Source organism: Pteropus medius, unplaced genomic scaffold, assembly GCF_902729225.1.
Source record: "Pteropus medius unplaced genomic scaffold, Ma_sr-lr_union100, whole genome shotgun sequence".
Lineage (NCBI taxonomy): Eukaryota > Metazoa > Chordata > Mammalia > Chiroptera > Pteropodidae > Pteropus > Pteropus medius.
Genome location: NW_024349801.1, coordinates 14831695 through 14857545, shown reverse-complemented (window position 1 = coordinate 14857545; position 25851 = coordinate 14831695). Strand labels below are relative to the sequence as shown.

Here is a 25851-nt window from a genome sequence, read left to right as displayed (position 1 = left end):
TTCTGCTCATTCTGTCTCATTGAGTCAGACGGTACAAGCTCCACAGACCGAGTGTCTGGTACGCTACACCCTTTTCTCCTTCTGTTTCGGTTCTGTCCCCAGATGGTAAAACCCTTCCTCAGAGCTCAGTTCTAGTGCACAGCCAATGGACTAAATTGGGCTGTCCTACAAAGGGAGTTAAACAAAACAAAACAAAACAAAAAACAAACAAGGATTAATTCATCTCATTTTTCACTAATTTTGTTAAAAGATGATCACAGTGGCTGCTAGTCTCCGGGATAAGAAAAGAAATGGGGACTTGCTAATTCATGATCCCTTTTTCTTGCACTGGCTCTATCCCAAGGTGACCATTTCTCAAGATGTGGGTGGAGTCCATCTGAGGACTTGAAGGGACCAGACAGAGGAGCTGCACGTATGGTGCCTGAGGGAAGATCTGGAGGCCAGGACACATTGAGAAGTCTTAGCAATGCCTCCCTTTATTTTCCAAGCAAGTTCTGCTCTTTCTACACTGTCTTACTGCACACCCCTCGCGGCCGCCCCTCTGATCTCCCTCACCTTCTCAAACGAGGAGAAGCCTGTGGATATCAAGAATGCGCTCTCCCCACAGGACCCCGACACACGGCCTCTAAACCCCTATCGTCTCGAATGGAAGGCAGCGGTCTCACAAACACCCCATTCTGTCCGCAAGAAGCTCTTGTTCTAAGGATAGGTAAGCTGCCCACGTGCACCCCTTTGCCACGTGCGCCCTCTTCCTCCCACGTGAAACATCTGTGGGTCACTGAGACGCTTTTCAAGATAACGCCAGCCCCAGAGCTCAGGTAAGCCTCGAGAGAGACAGCTCGCGGGGACCTCTGCATCCTTTTAGCATCTGCCAGCCCTCTGATCCGGGAGCTTGGCCCTCCGCGGGCTGCGCGCACCGCACGGAAGGGCGCATCTCCACCCGCTGCCTCCTCTGGCGGCGGAGACGAACGGGGCGTGCTTCCGCGCGAGGAGCGAAAAGTTGTGCGCCCACTTGGTAGGGGGAAGAGCCAAGGAGCCGGCACGCGCGAACGAAGGGGGAAGGCAGGGAGGGGGCGGGGAGGGGAACTGCTTACACGAATTTCCAAGTGGTAGACCTGCCTCTGCGCTCTGCCCAATGAGATCCGTCAGGGGAGGCACCCGGCTCACTTTTCCACATCACTTCACAGTTACATTTGGCAGGCAGGCGGGCTCGCACGCCGGAGCGCTCAGCCCAGAATTAGTGGATTTATTTGGAATCTCCCTGCCTCCTCGGAGCTCGTCCGCTGTCGCCGGTTTGCGCACAGACGGTAGCGTCCACCCAGCTGCTGCACTTGGGGCTGCGGACATCCAGAGCCCAGCGCTCCCGCCCCGCGTCCCCGCGCCAAGTCCCGCAGTTCCGAGAGGCATGAACGGAATCCGGAGGCGCCTGCCCAGCGCGTGGGGACCGTTCGATGCTCGTCGCCCTCGGGAGCCGACCCCGAGCCCCTCCAGCCATTTGTGAACCAGGAGGCTTGAAATTCGCCAGCGCGGAGCCCTGAAAGAGTAAGTGGCTCCCCTGACCCCTGCTTTTTCTCCATGCCCCGAAGACCCAGAAGGGATCGTTTCTTTTAGAAATCCCCATGCTCCTTCGGACTCCTTGCGCTCCTCCTGCCGCTCAGATGGTGGATGCGGGTTCCCAGCCCAGGCGCCGGGATGAGCTGCGTTTTCTTTCCTGACGTGCACAGCCGTTGGGGACACCTCAGGGTTTTGCCTGACGATTTTTTGCAAACTGTCGCGACAGTCGATCCTGGAGAGTAGCGAGCAGGCGGTGCCTCTGTCGGTCTTCCTCTTTGCAGTCGCCTGGCGATTCCGCCGCCTCCCGACCCAGGAAGGCGCGGCTGCAGCCGTGCGCCTTCACTGTGGGGGCCGCGCGGTGAATGGGAAGCACCTGCCTGCCGCTGGTTGTGAGGCCGGTGCGAGCCCGCGAGGACAGGAGGCGAAGGAGCTGGGGTGCCCTCTTGTCGGTTTGCTGCATCTGCCCACCCCCGAGAGGGAGACGATCCCTCGGTAGGGTTGCGGATCAAAGACAGCAGCCAGAGCCCCAGCGCCAGGCTTTCCCACAAGTGGCTGCTCCAGCCTGGAAGGCGCAGTGCCCGTTGCAAACTTGCGGGATCTCGCGCCGCCCCGAGACTCTGCAGTCTCCAAGATGCTGACCCGCACCCAGGCAGGACCCAGGCCCTGTCCTTTCTGAGCAAGCGAGACTGCGCTCATAGAAGCCCCCGGAGCCGGGGACTCCTCGATCCCCTCTCTCCCAGCGCCTGCAGAGCCCCGAGCTGTGCTTTTTATCTTCGCACCGCTCGGATCCTCCAAACCTTGGGGTGGGGGCCGCGCCCCTCGTAGGACCAGGGGAAGAGGGGGCTGTCACCTGGGTTCTACCAGCGCGTAACAGGTTTATACGGGACCTACTCCCGTTCTCCCAGGCAGCAGCCAAGGCTGGGAGACAGTGGAAGCCTGCCGCCGCCGCCAACGGTGATGCCAACAGGTATCCACATTTTCCTCCGCTTTTCCTCTTCCCAAGACCAAAGCCTTCCCCCAACCCAATCTGGCCGAAACCTCAAAGTTTTGTTGTGGTTGAGCCTTCCCCGCAGGCACAGAGCCCGCGGCAGGTCAAGGACCAGCCCTTTGCCTCTGCGAACCGAGATGGCAGCTGTTTGCTTGGGTTGCTAAATGTAAGAAATCAAACAACATTAATTGTTTATCGTTGCAAACGCACGACATTAGTCTGTAATGGAAAATCAGGCTGGCAGCTGCTCACTTTAGCTCCAATTAAAGGCTAGAGCTTATAGCCGAACGAGCGCGAGGGAGAGGAGGTCCTTTCAACTTTGCCATCCTTTCCTGAAGATTCCACAAGAGTTTCCTCTTTAAGAGGCACGAGCCGTCAGTCCCTTAGCGCGCCGGAGCTGCTAATCAGATCCGCCGGCTGCTTTCTTTCACCAGGCTTCACAGTATTTGTGGGCTGCCAATGGGAAGGCGGGGACCCCGGAGAAGGTAGGCAAGAGCACTGCCCTGTCGCATCGGGAACCGCCGCCTAGCCCGGGGAAGGGTCTGGGGTTGGTTGGGGCCGTTTTGAAGCGCCTGTCCTCTTTACAGCGCTCCTGACAACCATCTCAATGTTTAACAGCCATCCCTGGGCTGTCACCTCCGGCTTCATTATAAGAGCTTTTCAACTGGAAAACTATACGTGGGAAAGAGATATTTATGTAAGATTTCAGAGTGGGATTTTCCATCCATTCAGCCTCGCTACTGTACCTCACTGCATGCAAAATTAGCCCTATCGTTCATGCGAAGCACAACCGAAATTGTCTGGTCACTGGCTGGGTGTCCCGACCTCGCAGGGTCGATCTGAGTGGAAAGTGAAAGTGCAGCATGTGGTGGTGTGGTGGGGAGTGGTGGGAGGTGGTGTGGTGGGAGGCAGGTGGTGGGTGTGGTGTGTGAGGTGAGTGAGGTGAGTGGAGCGGCAGTGGGTGTGGTGGTAGAGAGGAAGAGAGAGAAAGAGAGAAAGAGAGAAGATATATATATATATGAGAAATCTCGACCGAGCACCTGATTAATCTCTGGCTGATCATTCCTGAGTGGTCACGGCATATTCCAGAGAGTCCTTCCATAATCATGTCCAGACATGTTTTTCTACTTCATTGAGCTCTGTGGCTGAAATTATAAGGCTATCCCTCTTATTAAATAATAATACTAATAGTAATATTCTGTAATTCTGCTTTAGCAGATTTGAAGCTCTCTATCACCTAGTCATTCCATGCTGGAGCAGTCACAGGATTTTAAACCACCTTTGATTTTGTGTGTGTGTGTGTGTGTGTGTGTGCCCGGTGTGTGTGTGTGTGTGTGTGTGTATTTTTTTTTTTCTTTTCTTCTGGACTTTGAAGAGGGCTTGAAGTTGAGAAAATCTGTTCTGAAAATAGAGAGAAGAGCCGTTCCCGAACCTCTGGGCATCACTTCATTCAGGGCTGTTCAGTGGCAGTTCATTTTCTTTATTCTGTCTCCCACCCCACCCAAATGAGTGTCAGGGTATCCTGTGACCATCGCATATAGGTCAGATGTTTTAGAGGCATGGGCTAATGTTTTCTAAAATTTATGTGTAATGCTGTCATTCAAACTTTTTAAATCTATCTCCCTTGCAACCTGGATCTTGTATTTTCAATTATTATTACTATTAAAAAATCAATTCTTCTGTTCTACACTCTATAGTCTTCTAAAACTCTCAGGACTCCAGATAGGTAAATCTCTCTACCCAAGACTTTTAACTTTTTTTCCCTTTGACTGCCTGTTTGGTATTTGCGATGCATTCTGTGAGCTATTGAAGGTGTTATGAATTTAGCTGCAGAACAATTTTATAGCAGCTCTCACTAGAATAGAAGCTCCATTTGCCTGCTATACACGTATCAACTCTAAAGGGAAGGAAGTCTTTAACTGGAAAAATAACTTTATTTGGATCTTTTGTAGAACTCTGGTCAAGGCAGTAGTCATCCAAAACAACCCCTTAATTTAGCACTGAACACACTTTAAGTAGCCAATGGTGATATGCTCAATGTAAAAAAAACAAACAAACAACCCATAAATCATGCTCCGCAGGATGAAACAGACCACTTGAGAAGGCATTTGTAAAGGCTGTTATGTGAATATACTCACAGTGAAACATTTCCTTGTAAACTATGCACAGATTTAAGATCTGATACTCCTAGTTGGCGGGGAGCATCAGATTGTTGGAGCAAAGCAAGGAAACTCCGAAGAATAAGGGTGTAATGACTCTCTTCAAGAATTGTACCTCAGGGCTTTGCTTTCCAGGTTCCTTTCACTATTTATTGGTGAGGAAAAAGGAACAAGCACATATAAAAAAGTTAGACTCTACACTTCATGAACTGTTAGAAAACCTTATTACTATAAGTAAATTAATGCTTCAAAGAAAACAATAATAATCTTCATTTTCTACTCAAGGTGGCACACCTTACAGCTTTATTAATATCCAATTTGAACAGATTTTCCATGCAAAACCAGAAGCTTTTCATGGATAAAATGACATTCAATGTATATCCAACCACACTTTCCTGGCTCATTGGCAAAGTTTTGTGTTTGACAAATCAAAGACCAAGCATAATCACAGTAAATTTTTAATTATTGATGAAATATAAGGTCCCAAGACTTTCTTGTTAAAAAATTGTGCTCAGTGGTGCTGCTGGTACTGGTTCGTCATTTTATATTTCTTATAGTGTTTTTCAGAGAAACAAAAAAATGCTGTTTTCTCTTTGTCTTCAGCACTATTGGCATTCTCAGCTGAAACGGACAAACTTTGCTTTTTATTTTAGGAAAAGGCTCCTAACTTTGGTGTATTATACACCTCCTGTGGAGTATAGAATAAAGCCACGGCTGATTCTTGGGCACTACATTATGTGCACTGTATTATGTACACACACACACACACACACACACACACACACACACACTTACTTTTAGAAAACCTGAAAATGGGCCCAAGTGACTAACTTATTGGTTCAAGTATGAGATTTTTATCATGTTCCTTTTGTCATGTCATCTGCCTTAGATTATTTGGTTTGCCCTCCTGTTAGTAGTACAGGAACATTTTTCCCAGAATCTCATAAATGTGTATTTGTGAAGTAGAATAATACTATTTTGATGGACCAAGGCCACCATCTGATTTAGTGGGACTTAATTAACCCAAGAGCTATTAGTCCTCTCTCATTTCATTCCCACGAAATTCGTGATGAGCGATAGATTTCTGCTGAACTCTTGGTTCCTGCCTTTGGAACCCGCTTCAGATGTAACCATGAGGAGAAAATTAGTTGAACCTGGCAACTTCAAAAGGTCAGAAAAGAAATAAGTTCACAGGATGCCATTTAGCTGCTTCTCCCATATGTTACTGCTAACTAAATTTCTACTGCCACTTCATGGCAAAGCTCCAGGGCCAGCACTGTTTCCTCTTTCTATCATGTCCCAAGCTTTTATTTCCTGGGTTGAAATGTCATGTGCTATTCCCTATTGTAAATATCCACCTTCTTGCTTCTAGGAGTCTTTTATTTTATATTCTATTAGTAGGGAGAAATATATACATATGAGTTCCGGTATCTCTTTGGAAAGCATCATAAAAGAATAATACTTGCGTTTAGAACCTTCAAACACTTATCTTCCCTACCCCTCACTGCCAAAGACAATTGCAGTGTTAGAAGGATGGTTGGTTGAGGGCTAAGCACGGAGTTACTGTTCAGTAAACAATTACTTAATGCATTAATAATTAGCAAAGGCTGTGCCCTCCCTGCCTTTACTAAGCAGTTCTCACTAAAGGGAAGGGTGGGATACAGTCATATCCAAAGTCCAATATTGTGATAATTTACCTCAATTTTCACTATAGAAATTTCATAAATTGTCTTGTTTATTTTTAGACACAGCTTTTTTAAAAAATCAATTGCGTTCATGTTCCACCAAGCATATTTTTTCTCCCTTGAAATCATTTTTAAATAATATGAGAATATAAAAAAATGACATAATTCAGCTTTGTAAAAAATGAGGTCTCCAAAACTAGACTTGCATCAAGAATGCTATTACACTATATGTGATGCTAAGTTATGTTTTATTGGGAAAAACACTCTAACTATAGAAGTGTTGCATGTGTAACTCGGTGTCTGTACCTTTCCCTTGCTGGAAACGTATAAAAAAGTCACCAAGAACTAACTAACTTCTCTCTCTCCTTTGCTTCCTCCCTCTCTTCCTTCTTTAATATATTTTGTATTTAAATGAAAAAATTCACATTAACCTTATGTGAATTACAAGTCCAAGTGTCTTAGAAGACAATTCTATAGTCCTCTATATTGATTTTAATCAGCAGGATACCTGGCCCTAACATATACACATAGGAAAAAAAAATTCATAATAGGGGCTTTTGTGGATGTATCTACTGATATTTTAAGCAAATTGAATGTCTTGCAGAGGAATATTAATGGAGCCTTCTTAATCCTTTCCATGTATCATTAAGTGAAAATATTATCATAGTATATTCATGTTCTATTAGCAGTAAGAATATTTTCCATGCATTGATTCTTTCTAGATAGATCAATGCATAAACTATGATTATTTGATTTCTGATGTGACACAAATAACATACAATACGTAGATGGGGAGTGATATAAATACATAAGGGAATGCTTTTCTTTCTTGTACATGCAACCACATCTCCAAAATTTGATATAAAAATTACATAGGCATGTTCCATTCTCTATTAGTCTATTGCTGTTCAGCTTGACAACTAGAATTTAACTTTTCTGTATCCAAGTAGGGATTCAAAATGGGGATATTCAAAAATAAGAAAAAAATATCTATTTTTCTCGTAGTAAAACATACTTATCTTCGAGTTTCACTAGCATATGGTAGCTGAAGATAGTATACTTATTTTAGAATTTGTATAAGTGATTTAGTTTTCATGAACTATACAGTCTCTGTGATATCTCAATATTATTTTCATCAGATGAATGCTTGCTGTCTGTCTGACCGTCTGCCCCTCCGTTATCTGTGTCTGTAGTTCATGGTAACAGTGTCGGTGGGTGGTTTTTAGGCTCTGAGGTCTTTGAGATATGAAGGAAGGACAGGAAGGTGCACTTGTAAGGATGGTTACTACGCAGTATAATCTAATTGGCAGAATCTTGACTTAATATGCCGGGATACTTGGCTGCATTTCAGTTTCAGTATTACAGACTCTGTAGCCCTGGTGATGTGATATAGCTGATTTTAACCATTTCTACATTTCTTAAGCAAGAAGGGAGAGCTCCTGGTTTCTATCATCAGTAGTTCTACAATTCCTTGAAATAAATAGGAAAAAAATGTTGAATATTTTTGAAAGCATACACTACCTGAACCCAATCTCAAGCTAGCATTATCTTCTCTGAGCTCCCTTCTGAGAAGTGTTTAGAGATCACTTTAGCCTCATCTTTGAATTGATAGGGACTCCCTACTTGGACCAATCTTCACAAAAATGTAGATGATTATGAAATGCAATGAAATTCTTCTTATAGAGGAAAAGTGCTAGGTCATGTTTTTCAACGACTGGTTACAATTTGATTGAAAGTAAATAGCTCTGGTGTGGATGTGTATTGCATGCACTTTGCCCTCTCAGGAGAAAATAACGATGGATAATGCCATGTCTTCTGTCGAAAAGAGAGACACGGTTGATAGAGAGGGGGTGGAAATACTACTGTTTAAGGCCTAATAAAACTGGAGTCATTAATTGTATATTAGCTGTGGGTAGGGAAAGCTATTTATGAAATACTGTTTCATTTATATCCTATTTCATACCATTTCTTAAAAAAAACAATTGTTGGAAAAAGTTTATTTATTACCTGCTACATAGAACACTGGAATTTTTTCTAGTGATGTACACAAGAAATTGAAATAAAGTAATTTTATAAAATAAATTAAAATTCTTTGTTAAGCATGTGAAAATTCAATAGAGTAATTATTATCACTACATTGACAAAGAGTTTTACATACTTTATCTTATTTAATTTTTTCCCCACAATCTTTCAAGTTAGGTAGTATGAAGCAGAATGTCAGTTTCCTCATCTGCCACAATTGAGATAAATTTGCCCAGGTCACTTGTCTCCTGAATGATAGAATTGTGGTTCCAACTACTCCAGTCTGACTTCAAAGTCAAGGTTCTTAACCACTGTGCCTCAGAGCTCCCCACAGTTCAGCTATATCACAGAATCAGTAAGAGTAAATCTGATTCCTGTTGGTTGCTGTGATTTAAAGGGTGTTGGCTTGCGACCTGGGGAGTTCCCCAGTTAAAATTCAAAACTGGCCCCGAGACATGGAGGACAAGAAGAGGGTGGAGAAAGGGGCCAACCACTTCACACTGGTGGGTGGCGGTTTTGATAGGCAAGAGAACTTACATAGGATGACTGTCTTGGCCACAGACAAGCAGATCTCCTCACTTGCCCAGGAGAATCTTACAAGTTTATATAGAGGCTCGATGGGGTTCATTTTTGTAGTCAGTCCAGATGATCTTGACAACACAATGCTCTCTCCAGGTTGCATTCTTGAGTTGGCTCCTGGGGTGGGAACAGTGGACAGAACGTACATCCCAAAGACAGGGAGTAGGTAAAGAGCCTCCTTCAATGACCCAGGTCCAGCTTGAGGGCCACCTGATCATTCTGTCTTCTCCATGGCCTCCTCCAACAAAAAGCCAGCACAGATTGTTTTCATTCATTGTGTCTCTGCTATTAAATGTCAATCAGCAGATTTAAAGACAGCAAAAGATGTGGCTTTTAAATGGAGAAGGAGGGTGTTTAGATTAGACTTGAGCAATGGCTTCCTGGCCCTACTGTCTTTAATCCCCAAGAGGAGTGCGGGACTTAGTCTCATCTTTTTTTTTTTTTTGGTCTGATCTTATTTATTTGTTACTCTTACAAAATCTCATTTTTTACCGAACTCAAATTTAGAGGTAGAAGCTCTCAGAGAAGAGAGACTCCATCTCTTGGCCAGCTGTTCCTGGCGTTTTTCTTTAGCCTCCTTCATTCTCTTGACCAAAAGTTTAGCATATTCTGCTGCCTCTTCCTTATTTTTCTTAGTACGTAGTTTCTTCAGAACAATATGCCGACATTTATGTTGCAGGACGCGTGGGGTAACAAGACGCTGACTCTTGGGTGCTTCGGTCCTAGGTTTCCTCCCTTCTCTGTTTAGGAGCTTTCTCACAACAGATTGTGAGAAATCTTCTTTAGAGAGATTGGAAAGCTTGCAGCTTCTGCTAGCTCTTCTGGGCCCCAGGCGACGAGGCCCCTTAGTATCAGTGAGACCAGGAATATCTTTCTCCCCTTTTTTCACAAGACCAAGTTGAGAACACTCAGACCGGCATCCACAACGCAACCCCAGGTTTGCGTGCTCTTTCTCCAGTCCCCCTCGGTCTATAAAGTGCCCCTTACTCAGCAGCAGGCAGACGTGGCCCTGGGTCAAGACACCCTGTATCACGGGGAAACCTTGTTTGTCGTTCCCACCACTGATTCAAACCACGTAACCCTCCCATTCTTCACCAGAGCATCAGCAGCAACTTCTGTGACCATACGCTTCTTGTAAAAGGTATAAAGTTTTCGTTCATCATCCACCTCACCAAGCTTCCGGCAGCCAGGGGCTGGGAAAGAGATGTTCGACTTCATCCTGAAGCAGCCGACTGCCTCTGAGGTGCCACCAAAAGAGATATACTCATCTTTTTGAGATGATCCAATAAAGTTGAGAGAGTCCAACAGAATAGATTCCTCTTTAATAGCTAACTGACCTTTCGATTCCAAGAAAGTTTTTTTTCTAAATAAAGGTCTGGGTCAATAATGCTTTACAGGGGTCTAATTTTGACCTTCTCGATGTTGCCACAGACCCAGTCACCCCATTCTGAAATGTCTACAACTGATAGAAAAAGTTCTATGTGAAGAACAAAGTTCTAACTCCATCTTGGGGAAAGAGGAAAAGATGTTTATTTATTCAGTTATTTATTTAACAATAATTATAGAACTTAAACTAAAGCTTTCGGTAGAAAAAAAAAATAGTGTGTAAATAACAGAACAAAATGGACTTGGCAGGTATTAGTCGGGCAAATGATATGCTTTTTGATAAATAGACAGCTGGATAAATATATGGTCTGATGCCAAAGAGATGACCAGAAAGCTTGCATTTGAGGGGAGAGAGAAACAAATACATGTGTTTGTGTGTACAAAAAAATGTTTAAAATCCTATTCTGCCAAGGGAATCTGGTCAGGGAATTCCGAAGGCTTTAGGAAAGATGATTCACCTGTATTATTTCTATTTGAGCACATATGTGTATCGTCCCCTATTTAAGATCCAAAAACCATCCCTACCTGTTCTCTAGCACCCAGTGCTCAGCGTGAATTGCGCTGGGCCACACACTGAATTACATACCCTGTGTTCCTAAAATACCATTTTGAATTCAATGTGCATTTACCTGTTTTGAAGCAGCTCGCTAATGGCTCTAAATTCAAGATCAGAAACATTTTTAATAGAAACCCTTTGGTCTTGTGTGTCATTTTTGCTTCCATGAAATATCGTGGCCACTGAGCCCAGTGGATAATAAAAGCATAATTTCCTGTCAACCACAATAATCTGCTGGATTGAATCGTAAAGTGTCTGTAAAAGCCCATTTTTATTTTAGATGTCATCTATTGGTGTGCGGCTCATCATTTGGAACTTCAATCTACATTGTTTACAAAATCGATGGTGTAGTATGTTTTTGCATAATGACTTAACATATTTGACAATTGACAGAATTCACCTTTAAAAAAATGGGGCCAGCAGAGTAAGATCCAGGTTCTAATTAAAACTATCTCTAAACTGTGAGTGTGAATGAAAAGTTGGATTGCGGGTGTCTTAACCAAGAGAAGATATCTTCTTATGGGAGAATTCTAAAGAATTTTGTATTTGTAAGAATTCCAGAGAGTCTGTAACATCTCTTCATCTCACTCTCTGGGTGTAAATCAATGCAGGAACATTATAATAAAGTGGATTGCTTGGCCAGATACACATACTGTGGTTGGAAAATTTAAAAATAAATTGATTTTTTTCCCCCTAGCTCAACCTTGCTCAGATCCTTCCTTGCACAGAGTTAAGCAGTGTGTGAGCATAGTCACTATTCATAACGCTTATTAATTCTGATAACAGTGCCATGACATTCGGTTGCATCTCAAGAATCTCTAGACAGCTGTTTTCCGATCATCAAAGAGGGCATTAGCTCTGCCTGTGGCAGAGGCGCAAGCGTATAAATGGTATGGCTCTGATTGTCACAGTAGAATCCCATTTCTCTCCGAGTGGCAGGCTTCACTGGAGTGAAGGTCAAGTCTCACCACCCCTGATAGCATGCATGTGTGTGGGAACACACCAGTCAGCGGGGCGGTTTTCCCAGCATCACTCCTAATGTCCATATGGAGTCGGGGAAGAGTATTATGACCTCAGACAAAATCCCTTGTATTCATACACTCTGATGCAGGGTTTCCCAAAGTCTGATGTATGTGTGTTGTCCTGTACACAGAGTGATGGTAAGGAGTTTATGGGCAAGGCACTAAATGACACTGAGCAGAAAGTGACTGTCCCACATTACCGCCATTGAATCCTTGAAGTTCTCTCAAGGAGGTGGTCTGAGCTGGGAGCTGGTCTTATTCTCTGGAAACCCTGGCTTCTCAAACTGTGGCCCTCAAATCAGTAGCATCTGTATCACAGGATCGATAATTAGAAATGCAGAATCATGGGCCCCACTCTAGGTTTACTAGATCAGAGTCTGCATTTTAAAAAGATTTACAGGTGACTTATGTAGATATATATTACAGTTTGAGGACTTTACCCCACCACAGCGGTGTCCTGGAGGTAAATCTTTCTGGGCTTATCAGAGGTGAGTGTTAAATTTTCAGGAACTCCCCTAGAGTGGGTTAATGGTAGTGTTAAACTTAAAATTGGTCATGATGGAAATATTTATATCATAGAAATCAGAAATCAGGCAATTTTTTCCTTTTCCATGGCTACTTGTTCAATATTTAACAGTGCAACCTTGCCTCTAACTGTTGCTGGTCTTCCTTTTTAACAAAAAGAGAGAGGATCTCAGGCTTTGACAGTGTCTAGTTAAGTGAAAATAAAACACCGTTTAACATAACCAATCTCTCTGTGCTTCAGTTCGCCTACCTCTAAAATGGGAATGCTAATAAAGTAATAACAATACTTACATCACAAGGTTATTTTGAAGAGCAGATATGAATACATGCATGTAATGTTTGTATATACATGTCTGTATATCATCTTCCTTGATGACTTACCATATCCATGCATATAGTGTGTGTGTGTACAGGAGCGCGTACAGTTCTTCTTGATGATTTAATGTTGCCCAAACATTTTCTAAGTATTCATTTTAATCTTTTTGTGGTTAAATAATATTGGCTTTCCTTTTTTTAAATAAATAGGTTTAAAACTGAAGCTGCTTCTATAAAATATAAAGTAATAGAGCAAATGATTCAAGAATGTGCCAGAATCTGAGGAGGGACATCTGAATGTTTCAGGTGCTAGAAGCTTTGCGGGGCTGGGGGGAGTGATGGGAATGACCAGTACAGAAGAGGGTTTCCACGGAGTTGGGCCAATTTCTCCCTGAAGCTCTGCCAGAGCTCTGCCACTAACTGTGGGACATTGGCTAAGTCACTCGTCACTCTCCCTTTCTCTGAAAAAATGAGGATTTAGATTGGAAGAGCATTCGTCTCTCTCCTATGCCCTCTCCATAGGAAGGCATGTATTTTTAGTCCCTGAAGCTTTGGGAAAATCAAACATGCTCTTCTCTTCACAAAGAACTGGCAGAGAAGAAGGCATCCTATTTGACATGTACTCTGTAGTGACTGTGACTACAACCCTTCTCAACATTTAGATGACACTTCCTCCAGGAAGCATTTTTTAAGCTGCCAAGATGAATGGCATACCCATCACTGTATTCCCCTACCTCTTCTCAGACTATGTTTCACTAAATATTGTAAGTATATATTTCCTAATCTTTACCCTTTAGACTCTCCACTACCTGAAGATAAGAGCTCTGGCCTGTTTGCCTTTCTATTCCCAGGGCCAGACACACAGTATATGCTCATCAAATATTTATGTAATGAGAGTAGGGGCTGTTGGAAGAAAGAGAATTTTGGAGCTAGATTACCAAGATTCAGATAATTGTTTGCTTATTATTGGAAGTGTTCTTTGGGCAAGTCATTTAGTTATTCTGCACCTCAGTTTTGAACAGAATAGAGAAAGGCATAGTGACCTTTATCTAAATGTGAAATATTGTGTTAATGGAGACTGTTTTGGGCTCTGCATATATTTATTTATTAATCCATTAATTTCAACTAATGAAGCTATGCCATCGTATAAAATTATTTCAGGATCTGTTATTACTTTTTACCTGATTTTGGCAAGTTCAGGCAGGGCACCAATCATGTCATATGTTACCCTGAGTGCCACTTGATAGTTTCCATCAAAGAAGTGACTATTATGAGTTTAAATTGAGATCGAATGTCCCTATCCCAGAATCATTAACAACACAGCAGATGCCAGAGTATACTTGCAGAGTATTTGGCACAATTTAAAAATAAACGTACATTCTAGCCTTTCTTAAATTCTTTAGCAAGATTCTCTCTTAATATTCAAAATAAACCTGCCTAGGTATAGTTATTATTATAGTTGCTGTTGTTGACTGGCTCCCAACTGGTAGTGTAGTTCTTGAACTAGAATTCAAACCCCAAGCAGGCTGATGTTAGAGGAAACTTTCACCACCATCACGTGGTTCTCAGGACATTGGAGAATGGCATATGTGGGTGTTGGAGCGTTCAGATACGGCCTATCATGGAGCAGGGTTTATTTGTGTAGAGTAAGTCTTTTATCCCTGAGCAGTGTTTGGACGGAGGCTCCATGACTAGAATGAGGCTCACCTTTGGTATGATATGGTCCATCCCTTTTCTCATCAGTGTTACCCTCCCACGTACCGCCTTAGGGAAGACGTTTGACTGTCTTTGTGTCACTCTCGTACCTTGCCTACTCCTACTGCAGAAGTCACATGGCTTAACTTTTTGCTTGTTTGTCGACCTTTTTTACCAAAGCCTCTTGAGGTCAGAGGCCATGTCAACACCACCCTCATAGTTTAATGAGTGCTTCCCATGTTCTGGTTGCTTTGTGTGTGTCTTGCTTCCAAATCGCCTTACTGCCTGGAAAGTGGGAATTATCATCATTGTCATTTTGCAGAAGGTAAAACTGAAGCTCAGAGAACTTCAGTAGCTCGTCCATCATGACAGGGAGAGCAGGTGAGCTGGGAGTCAAATCCAGGTTTTTCTGCCTCCACAGCAGACACTCTGCAACATACCATGACACTTCGTCAGCACCGTCCCCGGCCCCATGTCTAAAAGAGTGCATGGCATATGATGGACGTATTATAAATGCTAAGTAAGCAAGTGGGCTGGCAATTCAGAAAGATATTAATATTTTGGAATTTCTTATTGAGACCTTTTGAATTTTCTTTTAAATTTGAAGTCTGCACCTAGAGGTGAAAGGGTCCCCATCCCATTATGAGTTCCCTGAGACAAACTGTTCCCAGTGGTGTCCTGAGGAATTATTTTCCCATTTAATTTAATTCAGCAAGACTTCTCTCTGGAAACTGCAGTGAATATTATTTCTTTAGAAATATTTTTTTTTTTGAGAAGGAAAAAACACAGCTTGCCAAGCTGAAGGTAAACAAAAAATGTATTTGACACCTCAGTTAATGGAGATTTTTTTTTTCCCATCCCTTTCTGAATCTTTTAATTGAAAATTGTATTTTTACCATATTTCATTCCCGAAGGAGCTTTTCATAATTTAAATCTGTTCAACTGTATGTTTAGGATGGGAAGCCTGACATGGTCCTGATTACAGCCTACAGGTGGGGCATTACGGAATTTCCGTATGGGAGTATTCTAATTTTATTCACTCATTATTAACATCCTGGTGGAGAATTGCATTCGGCACCCCGAACTGGATGATCTCTTCTCATGGGTTGTGGCAGCTAAGATTGTAAAAATTGGTAAAATGTCCCTTCCCATTCTCATTCATAAATTTAAAAAAAAAAAATCACATTTAAAGCTAGCTGGTTTCTTTACATAGTTCAGCATGAAGTGAACTAGAACCCATCTTTAAACTGGTAAAGAAAGAAGGAAAGAAAGAACGAGAGAAAGGAAGGAAGAAAAAAGAAAAAAGAAAAAAATAGAGGTTTGCAATCTTTACAAGAATACAAGAGGGGGCTGCATTAGCTTACACTCCAACTTGCATTACAAACAAATAAATGAAAAAAAAAACCACAATATAAGAAAAGAGAATGGGGGATGGGGAACAAGAAGGAAGGAAAGGGAAAAGAGAATTTATATTACTGTACTAAAAGCAGCTTTTGATAAGTAACATAGATACGATATTAACTAAAATTTAAATAAAGCTAAAAAATAAAAAATAAAAGGACCTATTAGCCTACTTGTTACCGATTCCTCAGATCCAGTTTCTTAACTCAAGAATTTTAGCAAATGTCTACCGTTGTTCATCTGCCTAATTTTGAAAAGCAGTGATTTAGTTTCAAAACCTGTTTCAGTGGACTTTTTTCTTTTCTCTCTCTCTCTTTTTTGTAGGGTATTTCAATGAAAAGGAAAGCCACTGGATCTTGGTCTTAGAAAAACTGTTTAGACGATGTCTGTTCCCTGTGCTACAAACACGTGGCAGATCTGTAAGTAAATGCTGGGCCCTGCATGATGAATTGGATGACTGCAGACCGGAGGCAAAAAAAGTAATTGTCTCATTTTCGTGGTGATTTGCTTAACTGGTGGGACCATGCCAGAACGGCTAGCGGAAATGCTCTTGGATCTCTGGACTCCATTAATAATATTATGGATTACTCTTCCCTCTTGCATTTACATGGCTCCAATGAATCAGTCTCAAGTTTTAATGAATGGATCCCATTTGGAACTAAGCAGGCTGAGCGAAGAACAGCGAATTTTGAACCGCTCCAAAAGAGGCTGGGTTTGGAACCAAATGTTTGTCCTGGAAGAGTTTTCTGGACCTGAACCGATTCTTGTTGGGCGGGTAAGCTTTGTTTTTTAAGATTCTAATTTCAGGATCTGTTCATTGTCTTTGGATCTTGACTTCAAACTTGTCACAGTTGCTGCCACACTTAGCTGTGAGGACTTTTGGCCAGATGGTTAGTAAGTTTACCTATCGGTTTCATTAGGAATATGAATAATCTCTTGGGAACAGCTTTAAATGTAGACAGACTGCTCTTCTGGGGACAACTCGTCTCCCCACACCTTCCACCCTTATCAGAGATACAATAACGCTTGCGTATGCATGCACAAATGAGGTTGTCTTTCTCATCTCATACAAGAAATCTGTATGCCAAACCTTTTCTCTAAGCTTACAGCACTTAGAATAGGTATACATTTTTTCTCAGTTTAAATATATACCACCCTGATTCCTAAAATGTTGTTTGGTTTCATTTTATTTTGAGGTTTCATTTTATTTCTCCAATTTCAGGTAGATTTTTCTCTTTTTTGGTTTCGTTCTTTTTTGGGAGGTGGGGGGTCAGGGTGGGGCGTTGTTTGTTGTTTTGAATATTGACCCAGGATGAAGAAAGGGAAATTCTTGGTGTGGATAACTTCACAGTGGTTCATACTTTAATTCAATGAATTTGGCAGTTGGAAATTAGCACATTCATTGTCAGATGGAATCAAATGTATAGAATCAAAGTTTTAACATAGTGGTGTGTGTGTGCGCATGCATGTACAGGTGTTAAACTGGTTTTACATTTGTTTTATTGTTGGAAAGGTATCTAGTATAGATAAGTGCCGCCTGCTTTCCAAAGTCACACTGTAGGCTATTGAAGACTGTATATACTTATTCTTCAGAACTGTTCGTAAGCTCCTGTTAATTTTGACGCATACCATCATCATAGGTAGAGTTCTACTTATGAGCCTGGTGTGGCTGATTTTCCTGACAAGTCAGATTCAAAAGTGAATCATGTCAATATTATTTATTTCCCAAATGCAGTGATTTAAAAGAAAAAAATAGGGACGGAATTAAACATTGTTCTTTAAGACTTGAGTTAACTCTGGTCTACGGCCATGCTACCCTGAACAAGCCCGATTCTGTCTGATTTCAGAAGCTAAGCAGGGTCGGGCCTGGTGGTTAGTACTTGGATGGGAGACCACCTAGGAAAACCAAGTGTTGTAAGTGTAAAAAATAAAAAGTAAGGGATTGTAAGCTGATAAGGTCCTTGCAATATGTGAGGTTAACCAAGGGTTGCCTCGTCTAAAAAAAAAGAAAGAAAGAAAGAAAAAGATGAGTTAACTCTGCATTTTACTGAGAATTTTTTTATTGCTTTCCTGCTTCTACCTTGCAAAGCAAATTGAGCCTTCCCAAGGATTTTGTTTTCTCATTTCATGTATTTCTACTTGAACAAAAGAAATCTGGTTGAGGAGTTATGAATCATTCAAAGAATATTTATTGAGTCCTTTCTATGTGTCCAACATTCTTTTAGGCATGTAGGGGGCATATTGTGAGCAAAACAATGATTCTGGTCTTCACAGAAGTCACATTCTGGCTGATATTGAGTGTTTATTACAATAGTGTTAAGTACTGTTGTAAAGGCATTTTGTGGGCATAATCCTATTTGCTTCTAACAATAGTTCCTTCTCTCTCTTTCTAGGCATATGTGTATATGTATATGCATATAAGAGTATACATTTTTTTCTATAAATCTAAAGTATAAAAATCTCTGAAAGATTTTTTGTATGCTTTATACAGAATCAGGTAGCAGAACTGACTTGAAGCTATTTATAGTCAATGTATCCCATTACTGTGACTGTTTATACACTTCCCAGCAGAATTTGTAATGTGTTTGATTACAGGGGGCTGCCCCAGAGCTTGCTGAGGGTGTACTTACTATACAGCTTGTATACCTTCATATTTTTAAATGTGAAGACTTTTGAATTCCAAAACCCATCTGGCCCAGTGGGTTTTGAATATGAGCTTCTTAACTGGCATTATCTTTTTTTTTTTTTTTTTTTTTTTGGTAAATGCAGAAACTGAGACTTAGTTGGATTAATAAAGCAAACCAAGATCATAGAGCTAGTAAATGATCTGAGTTTGAATACGGTTGGAGATCCCCAAGGCCATAATTTTACCCATCATATCCAATTACATCTTAGTAACTAGCTACCATGTGTTTAAACTTGCACTTAACAGTGATTGAATGTAGAATGCCGAGTCTCAGGATGTTTTGAACTTCTTTACTCGGAATTAAAGCAAATCACTTCGTAACACTTTGTACTTCTGGATGTACATGCCTACATATGTAATTGATGAATATTTTCTCCCTGTTTTTGTTAGTTAACTATTTACAGTAGTATATCTGGCTGACAGTATCTTGTATAATATAAATGCATAAACATGCTATGACCAGAAGAACTCTCCATTTTTATCCAAAGAGAAAAAGTAATTAAGTTGGGCTTTGTTTTGGACTCACAGAATCTGATGACTAATTTCACTTCCATTCTTTAAATGAAGTAATAGAGATAGGGGCAAATGGCCAGGCATTCAGCATCTATTGCGACTTAGTAATAATCAAGAAAGACGCACTTCTTTGCATGACAGAAATGTTGCTAATGAACCTGAGGACTTTGAAATGGCCAAAATGCTCCTGAGTGTTGATGACTATTTTTATGAATTATCTCTTTCCCTGCTCCCTACCCTGGCCAATTCCCAAACTATTGTCAAATCAGAGCTAAACTTATTTTCTGAAGAACTTTTCTGCAAGTATTTCCAATCATACATATTTCCCCTTAAAGAGAATGGCCCCTGAATCATTACAGTTTAGCCTTTAAGGATCTCGCATTGTCGTGAAGCCAAAAATGTGTTTCAGGTGACCGCTTCTGATTACGAGGCAGGCGGAGTGTGGGGATCTGTATCGGGGTGGCCCCCGGTGCTTTACAATGTGTTATCTCTGTGCACACTCTTCCACATCTGACTCTAAACCACTTCATCAATGAGCTTTAGCCCGGGAACTGGCCGAGAAGCATCAGTTACTTCTAAACGTATCTGCTCTTTAAAACACCCTCCTGTAAATCCCCATGGTGGGGGCCCTGTGTCTGGCAGATGGAGTCTAAGCCCAAGGGCAGAGCCGATTGTTGAGTGAGTGACTCTTCAGAGCTTCACAGATACCCTCCCATCATACATTGTCTGTGTTTACTATATTAGTAGGTGGCTGGATGCAAAGAAAGAGCAACGTCTTAGAGATGCACTCTCCAGAGATATGAATGCTGGTGTTGCCATTTTCTGGGTGTTAACCCTGGAAAGTTACTAAAACTCTTTAAAGGTTACCCGAATCAAATAAATAAGATTGTGTAAGAGTAAATAAAATATATGCGTAGCTCCTAATAGTTACAGTCATGATTATATTAATTATACAATTATGCATGTGTATGTTTAGTTGAAGTGGTGGACAAACTAATAATTACATCACTAGGTGAGCGTAAGACTCTGGGAGCCCAGTGCAGAGCTCTTTCAATTAGCCCGGGTTACTCAGGGTGAAGGTGATGTCCAGGAGTGTATTGAAGGTTAACTGTCACTTAGTCTGGTGAGATAGGAAGGAATGGGAAGTTAGAGGCCCTGGCTGGATGAGCTTATGCAACGTCATGGGGGTAGGGTGGTACTCCCGAGGGTCCCCTGGGTCAGAAGCAGCATAAGCCCGTATGTTTCTTGTTGAATTAAAATAAAGCTGAAAGTCTTACTTGTAGAGAATAAGACTGTCCCATTTTGTCTAAAATATAACTGTCTTGTCTCCAATATTTCATATCCTTTGACTCTGGTTTATTTTTTCGTCTTCCTGATGATCATCATCTCACATACTTTATACTTTATCTTGTTTATGATTTATTTTCAACTACAATTCAAATTCTATAAAGAAAAGATTTTTATCTTCTTTGTTCTTCACTATATATCCCCAGGACCTGCATATAGGAAGTGCTACGTAAATATTTTGCATGAATAAATGAATGAATAATTCACCTAATAGAGGAATTTACAAAAGTAATATAGGCTTAACCAGATTTAATATAAATGGTATTTTTCAATAAAGGGACCAACGCATTGTTTTCATGTTCTCTCTTTCATCTTATTGTTTTATAGACCAGCTGAGTAGTTTAAACATTGTTTCTGTATATTGATTTTAAAAATCTTTTCTTTGAGTTAATGATAGTGGACAAGTTAACTTATTAAACAGGTCTCTGCGGAGGCTGCAGGATCCCCTTTGTGGAGGCTGTCCCCCTTACTAGTGGTATGAGGTTGTCCCCCTTACCAGTGGCATGGGCCATTGCAGGGTAGTGAGTCCATTATCTTCCAATCCATCTGCAAACTTACGCTTGTGCTTACAGCACAAAGTACACAAAATATACACTTGTAATTGTGCGGTGAATGATAGAATTCTATTTATGACACAAATCTCTATATAACAAGGAATAGAGGCAATATAAAAAAAATGTGGGAAACAATTATTGATTTTTGGCCCAAGTACCTTTAGCTCTTTTTCTGTGATTCTGTGATCCTAGTTCCTTGCATTGCTTTATTTTGGGAAAAATCGTTTTTTTGTCCAGGTGGTCAGAGATCTATCATGAATCCACTCTCTTATATAAGCTCCCCAGCTCGCTTTCCTCCCTTCTTCCCTCCTACCTGGGCTTCTGAGCAGTTCCTTATTTGGATATAACTCACTGGAGATGCCACATCTATTTATAATTCTCTCCCTCCAAGGCACTGACTCATTTTCTCTCTTTAAATTTGACCTTCTAACCTTCCCTCTTCCCTGTAACTTGGAAATCATTTGGGGGGTGCTTAGTATGAAGGACACGGGATGCCAAATAATTATACTGTGTTACAGTTTACGATGTCAGTGGCCGGTAAGAAAATTATGCTTGACATATCATTATTTTTGCTGGTCTTTTGCATGTTAAGAGCACTGGGCTATGCAGCCACAGCCAAATTGTATCTTCGGCCTTGAGAGAACAATTCACTGTCGATTCCGTGAAGCTTCTGCCTACTCAGACAGAGCCTTGTACACCAATAATTTGGCAGGAATGCAAGTCAGCATCGCATGTCTCAATCTGGCCAAACAACTAGGTTTGTCTGCCTCTTGCCCGATGTCCCGACTTAAAAACAGCAGGCGTCCCAAAGCTGTTGGAAACCTTTGATGCTGATATAAATAATTGGAATAATATTAGTCTTGTAAGTCAGCAGAAACCCTACTGCCAATGTCACACACAGCAATATTACACACACCTCACACACACACGTATGCAGTCTATTAGCTGAGTCTGTGCATGAGTACATTCCAAGTCGTCTTCTAATAGGGTGTTTTTGTAGCCCCAGATTCTCACCCTCTTCATCCTTACCAAGGGATCAGGGAAGGGTGCAGAGAATTTGCTTATTTCTGTAGATGCCCTGAAAAATAAACTCATTCAGAGTTCTTACAAGAAGAGTCTTGCATTTGCCGTCAGTCCTCTTAACGGTCACCCCATTGAGGGAGCTATTTTTCCAGCTTGAAGCAAAACGATAGTAGCCATATGTTTATGAGTGATTATGTAACTGTGTTTTATGAATAAATGGCAATAAAGTAGTCAGTAAGAAAACAAAAGAAAATAGAAAATTGATGCCTATCACAAATTTGAAGCCAAAGCTCATAGGGAAGAATTCGGCAAACAAACACTGTGCAAGTGGGAAGGATTTCATTTCATATTCACATAGCAAAATAGTAGGAATCATTAAAAATTATTAAGATTTATAACATGGGAACATGATTGCAACTGAATAAATCAATGACAGAAGCAAGGTATAAAATATAGGATAAAATTTTAAAATGCAAGTATGCTATGAAAAGAGTACCTGGCACATATCTATTAAGATATATGTGTACACATGAAAAAATATATATATTCAAACATTTACAAAAATAATGAACTGCTATGCACCCATCATCCTGATCGTCTGTATTCAACAATTTTCATCGTTTTGCTGTCTTTTTTCCAATTACTCCCTCCCCTACACGATTCCAATACTCTTGATTTTAAAAATTAATATAAGGAGAATCCTAATTATATCTACAACTACCACCAACTATTTTTTGAGGTAAAGATTTCCCCCACTGAAAATAATATAAGATCATAAAAAACCCCAAAGTATGATTACAACTAATGAATAAATGATATTCATATATTAAAAACAAAATAAAGATTTGATTCCTGATATTGATTCATAGTAATAACTATACCATAATTCAGTAAAGAGAAACCTGTAAGGAAATATACAAGTATATCAAAACTTTTTTCCCCTAACATGTGTAGTTAGATTATCCAGTCTTTTTCTTTCTTTTTTTTTTTTACATTTTATTTCTAGGATATGCTATTATTACATTGTAAAACATAATAAAATGAAAGAAAAATAACAATGTTACATTGTTCAAATTTCTTAAAATTAATGCCAGCAATTCATAGCAAATTATTGGGGACACCATCATTTAATGTGAAACTCACATTACGATCTTTATTTTTTTAAACTATACCTGTATCATACGGTTGGGAGGATAGCCTCATCAATTAATAAAATTTTAGAAACATTTAATCATTTTTGCTAAACTATGAAGAGAGAAAGAACAGCCACAGCCTTGGTGTACTGCTAAAAGCACTTTCAACAACTTTTATTACCATGGGACAGATCACATAGTAACCAGAAATGGAGATTTTATTTTTGGCCTTGAAATGAGAAACTATCTTTGGAATCTTTAAGTAATATTGTCAGCCTGCTCGTTGCTTGTAACCTTTCTATAAGAATAACCTAGAAAAGTTCTTCATGGAATTATGTGATTGGAGAAAGACAAAAGTTTTACAACATTCACAAGGTTTCATTCAACTTGACTAGGCATGTGTTTTAAACAGTTTAAGTAGTTTCTGTAACATTTTAGCATTTTTCATCTATACATATTATTTTCATTATAGTTAACTTAATTTTCCCTCCCCCTACCGCCAACACACACACATACATGCAGTCACACACACCTTGGCATAATTTGGTTATGTATCCTCTTGTTTCTAGCTAAGTCTTTAAATATTTTGAAATACAATAAAGATAGTCTTGTCAACAATCGCAAATCTAAATTTTCAGTTACGATGTAGCATGTTTTCTCGCCAGCACTAGCTTCCTCAGCTCACATTTCAGAACATACAGATGTTATATCTGGGAGGGGAAAGAGAATACCCCGTGTTCTTATTACTTAGCGTGAGGGTCCACAGCCCAGCAGAAGCAGCAGCAGCAGCATCACCGGGCAGCGAGTTAGAAATGCATCATTCCATTCACCACTCATATACCTTGATTTACTGAATCAGAATCTGCATTTTTAACAGTATCTCTGGGTAATGCCCGTGCATATTAAAGCATTCAAATAAAAACATATATTTTAAAGAATCAATCAAGGTCTCATTCAACTTTTTTTTTTTCATTCAAAAAGCTTGAATCGTGCTTTTTGTTCTCTGTATCCAGGCTGAGTGAATTTTGAATACCACTCAATGAAAGAAAAGGGTCATGGGGGTGGGTATTTGGGAGAGCCCTGGGGAAAGTTTTGGGTAGGCTCCTCTGCTTATTTCATTTGAATCCCGTATGGTTGGTTGGTACAGGACACCACAGCTGCAACATCTTTTTGCAGATGAGACTTCTTCCTATTACAAGTGATGGTGGAGGCAACAGCCTGTGAACCCCCAAGCTCGATTAGTTAACAGGAACTGTTCTCTGCTCAGATCCATGAACTCCTTTTTTTCCTGCATGTATTTACCACAATGCAGCAGATGTGCTCTGAGATGTGCAGAGTATCAAATGTCACTGGGCTTCCGCAGGAGACAATAGCAGAATCCAAATGAGCACGATCAGAGGGCTGAGGAATATTGGGGCAACAGCAGGGAATAAAACACTAGATGCATGTTTCTGTTTCTCCTTAATCCTAAAAAAACCCAGCTGTGTTGCATAGATCTTTATTGCTGTGAATATATGGTGAAGATCATGAAATTCAGGACATTGTCCAGGAATGGTAGAGCGAAGTGGGGCGAGGGAGGCTTGAAGTAATCAAAATAAACCAAAAACATCTGTTAAGTGTTTACTGTATGACAATTTGTAAAGTTTGCCCGTTCAATTCTCACAATAATCCTCTGATGAAGGTAGCATTATCCTCATTGCCAGATTGGTAGAGAGTCACTGAAGCAAAATGATATATGCATTAGGACAAAGAATGAATGGTAGGTGGAGTCAGGAGTCAAACCTGGACATGGTGATCCCATAGCTTGTTTCCGTAACCATGGCAGCACATCATCTATTTGGAAGTGCATGTGGGAGTTGCCCAGTGAGCTGACCTACCACCCCAACATGCAGATGAGAAAAGTAAGACTCACTGGAGTAAATCAAGGTATGGCCTCGTGACTAGAATCTAGGCAGTTCAGTGAGATTTGAACAGACATTTAAAGTTGTCTATCTAATTGCAAAACCACTACACCTGTTTCTTTACATGCATCTCTATATGCTTTGCTAGTCAGAGACAGGTGGCTATAAACCACTAGAGAGAAAAAAAATGTCCTTGAGGCTTATGCATGTGGTAACTGTTTTGTTTTCTTTCTGGGGAGATGAAAATGCCAGAATCCAGGCCTTGGCAGGGCCAATACCATGTACAAAATGATTTATGAATTATTCTCCAAAGATAAGGGGCAAGCATGGCAGCTAATTGTCTTCTTTGTTTTCTCATTTTAAAGTATATATTTAAAATGATTATGATGATAAAATAAGAGAAAAATGATGTAGAAGAAAAAAAGAATACTTTTATTGAACACTTCGGGCACATTGCTATGTGCTTTAAACATATTTATGGATGTTATCTCCATTTTGCAGATAAGAAAACTGACGCTTTGGATTGAAATAAGTTCTCATTGGCTAGGCAACTAGAATGAAATGATTCTAGTTTTTTTCTGAGTTAAGCAGAATTCTGAACTACTCTGAGCGGTTGCATTAAGTTAGCTCACTGGAAGCTTTGCCCACGACTGGGCAATTTTGTGGGTTCCTCTTAAACTGAGAATCACCAGGACAGCAGAAAGAAGAGTGGAAATGTTGAGTGAAACAAAAAAGCAAATCCTGCACTCATAGGAAAGAACTAAAAGAAGACAAAAAGCTTGTACACTCCAGTTTCTTGAACTAATT

General features: G+C 40.7%; 1 protein-coding gene and 1 pseudogene across 3 annotated transcripts in view; one reads left to right on the top strand and one right to left on the bottom strand.

Moving 5' to 3' along the window:
• Positions 1 to 988: 988 nt before the first annotated feature.
• The window catches only part of CDH8 (cadherin 8), a 314915-nt gene continuing 290052 nt past the window's right edge, over positions 989 to 25851 (top strand). For 2 of the 3 annotated variants that reach the window (XM_039888875.1, XM_039888873.1), the window contains exons 1-2: positions 989 to 1542; positions 16212 to 16662. In XM_039888875.1, the coding sequence (XP_039744809.1) occupies positions 16411 to 16662 (252 nt within the window). In that variant the 5' untranslated portion in view covers positions 989 to 1542; positions 16212 to 16410. Of the gene's footprint in view, positions 1543 to 2935; positions 3028 to 16211; positions 16663 to 25851 lie in introns of those variants that run through there. The other variant, XM_039888874.1, reaches the window with a different exon arrangement.
• LOC120623013 (40S ribosomal protein S6-like) lies at positions 9469 to 10205 on the bottom strand (annotated as a pseudogene).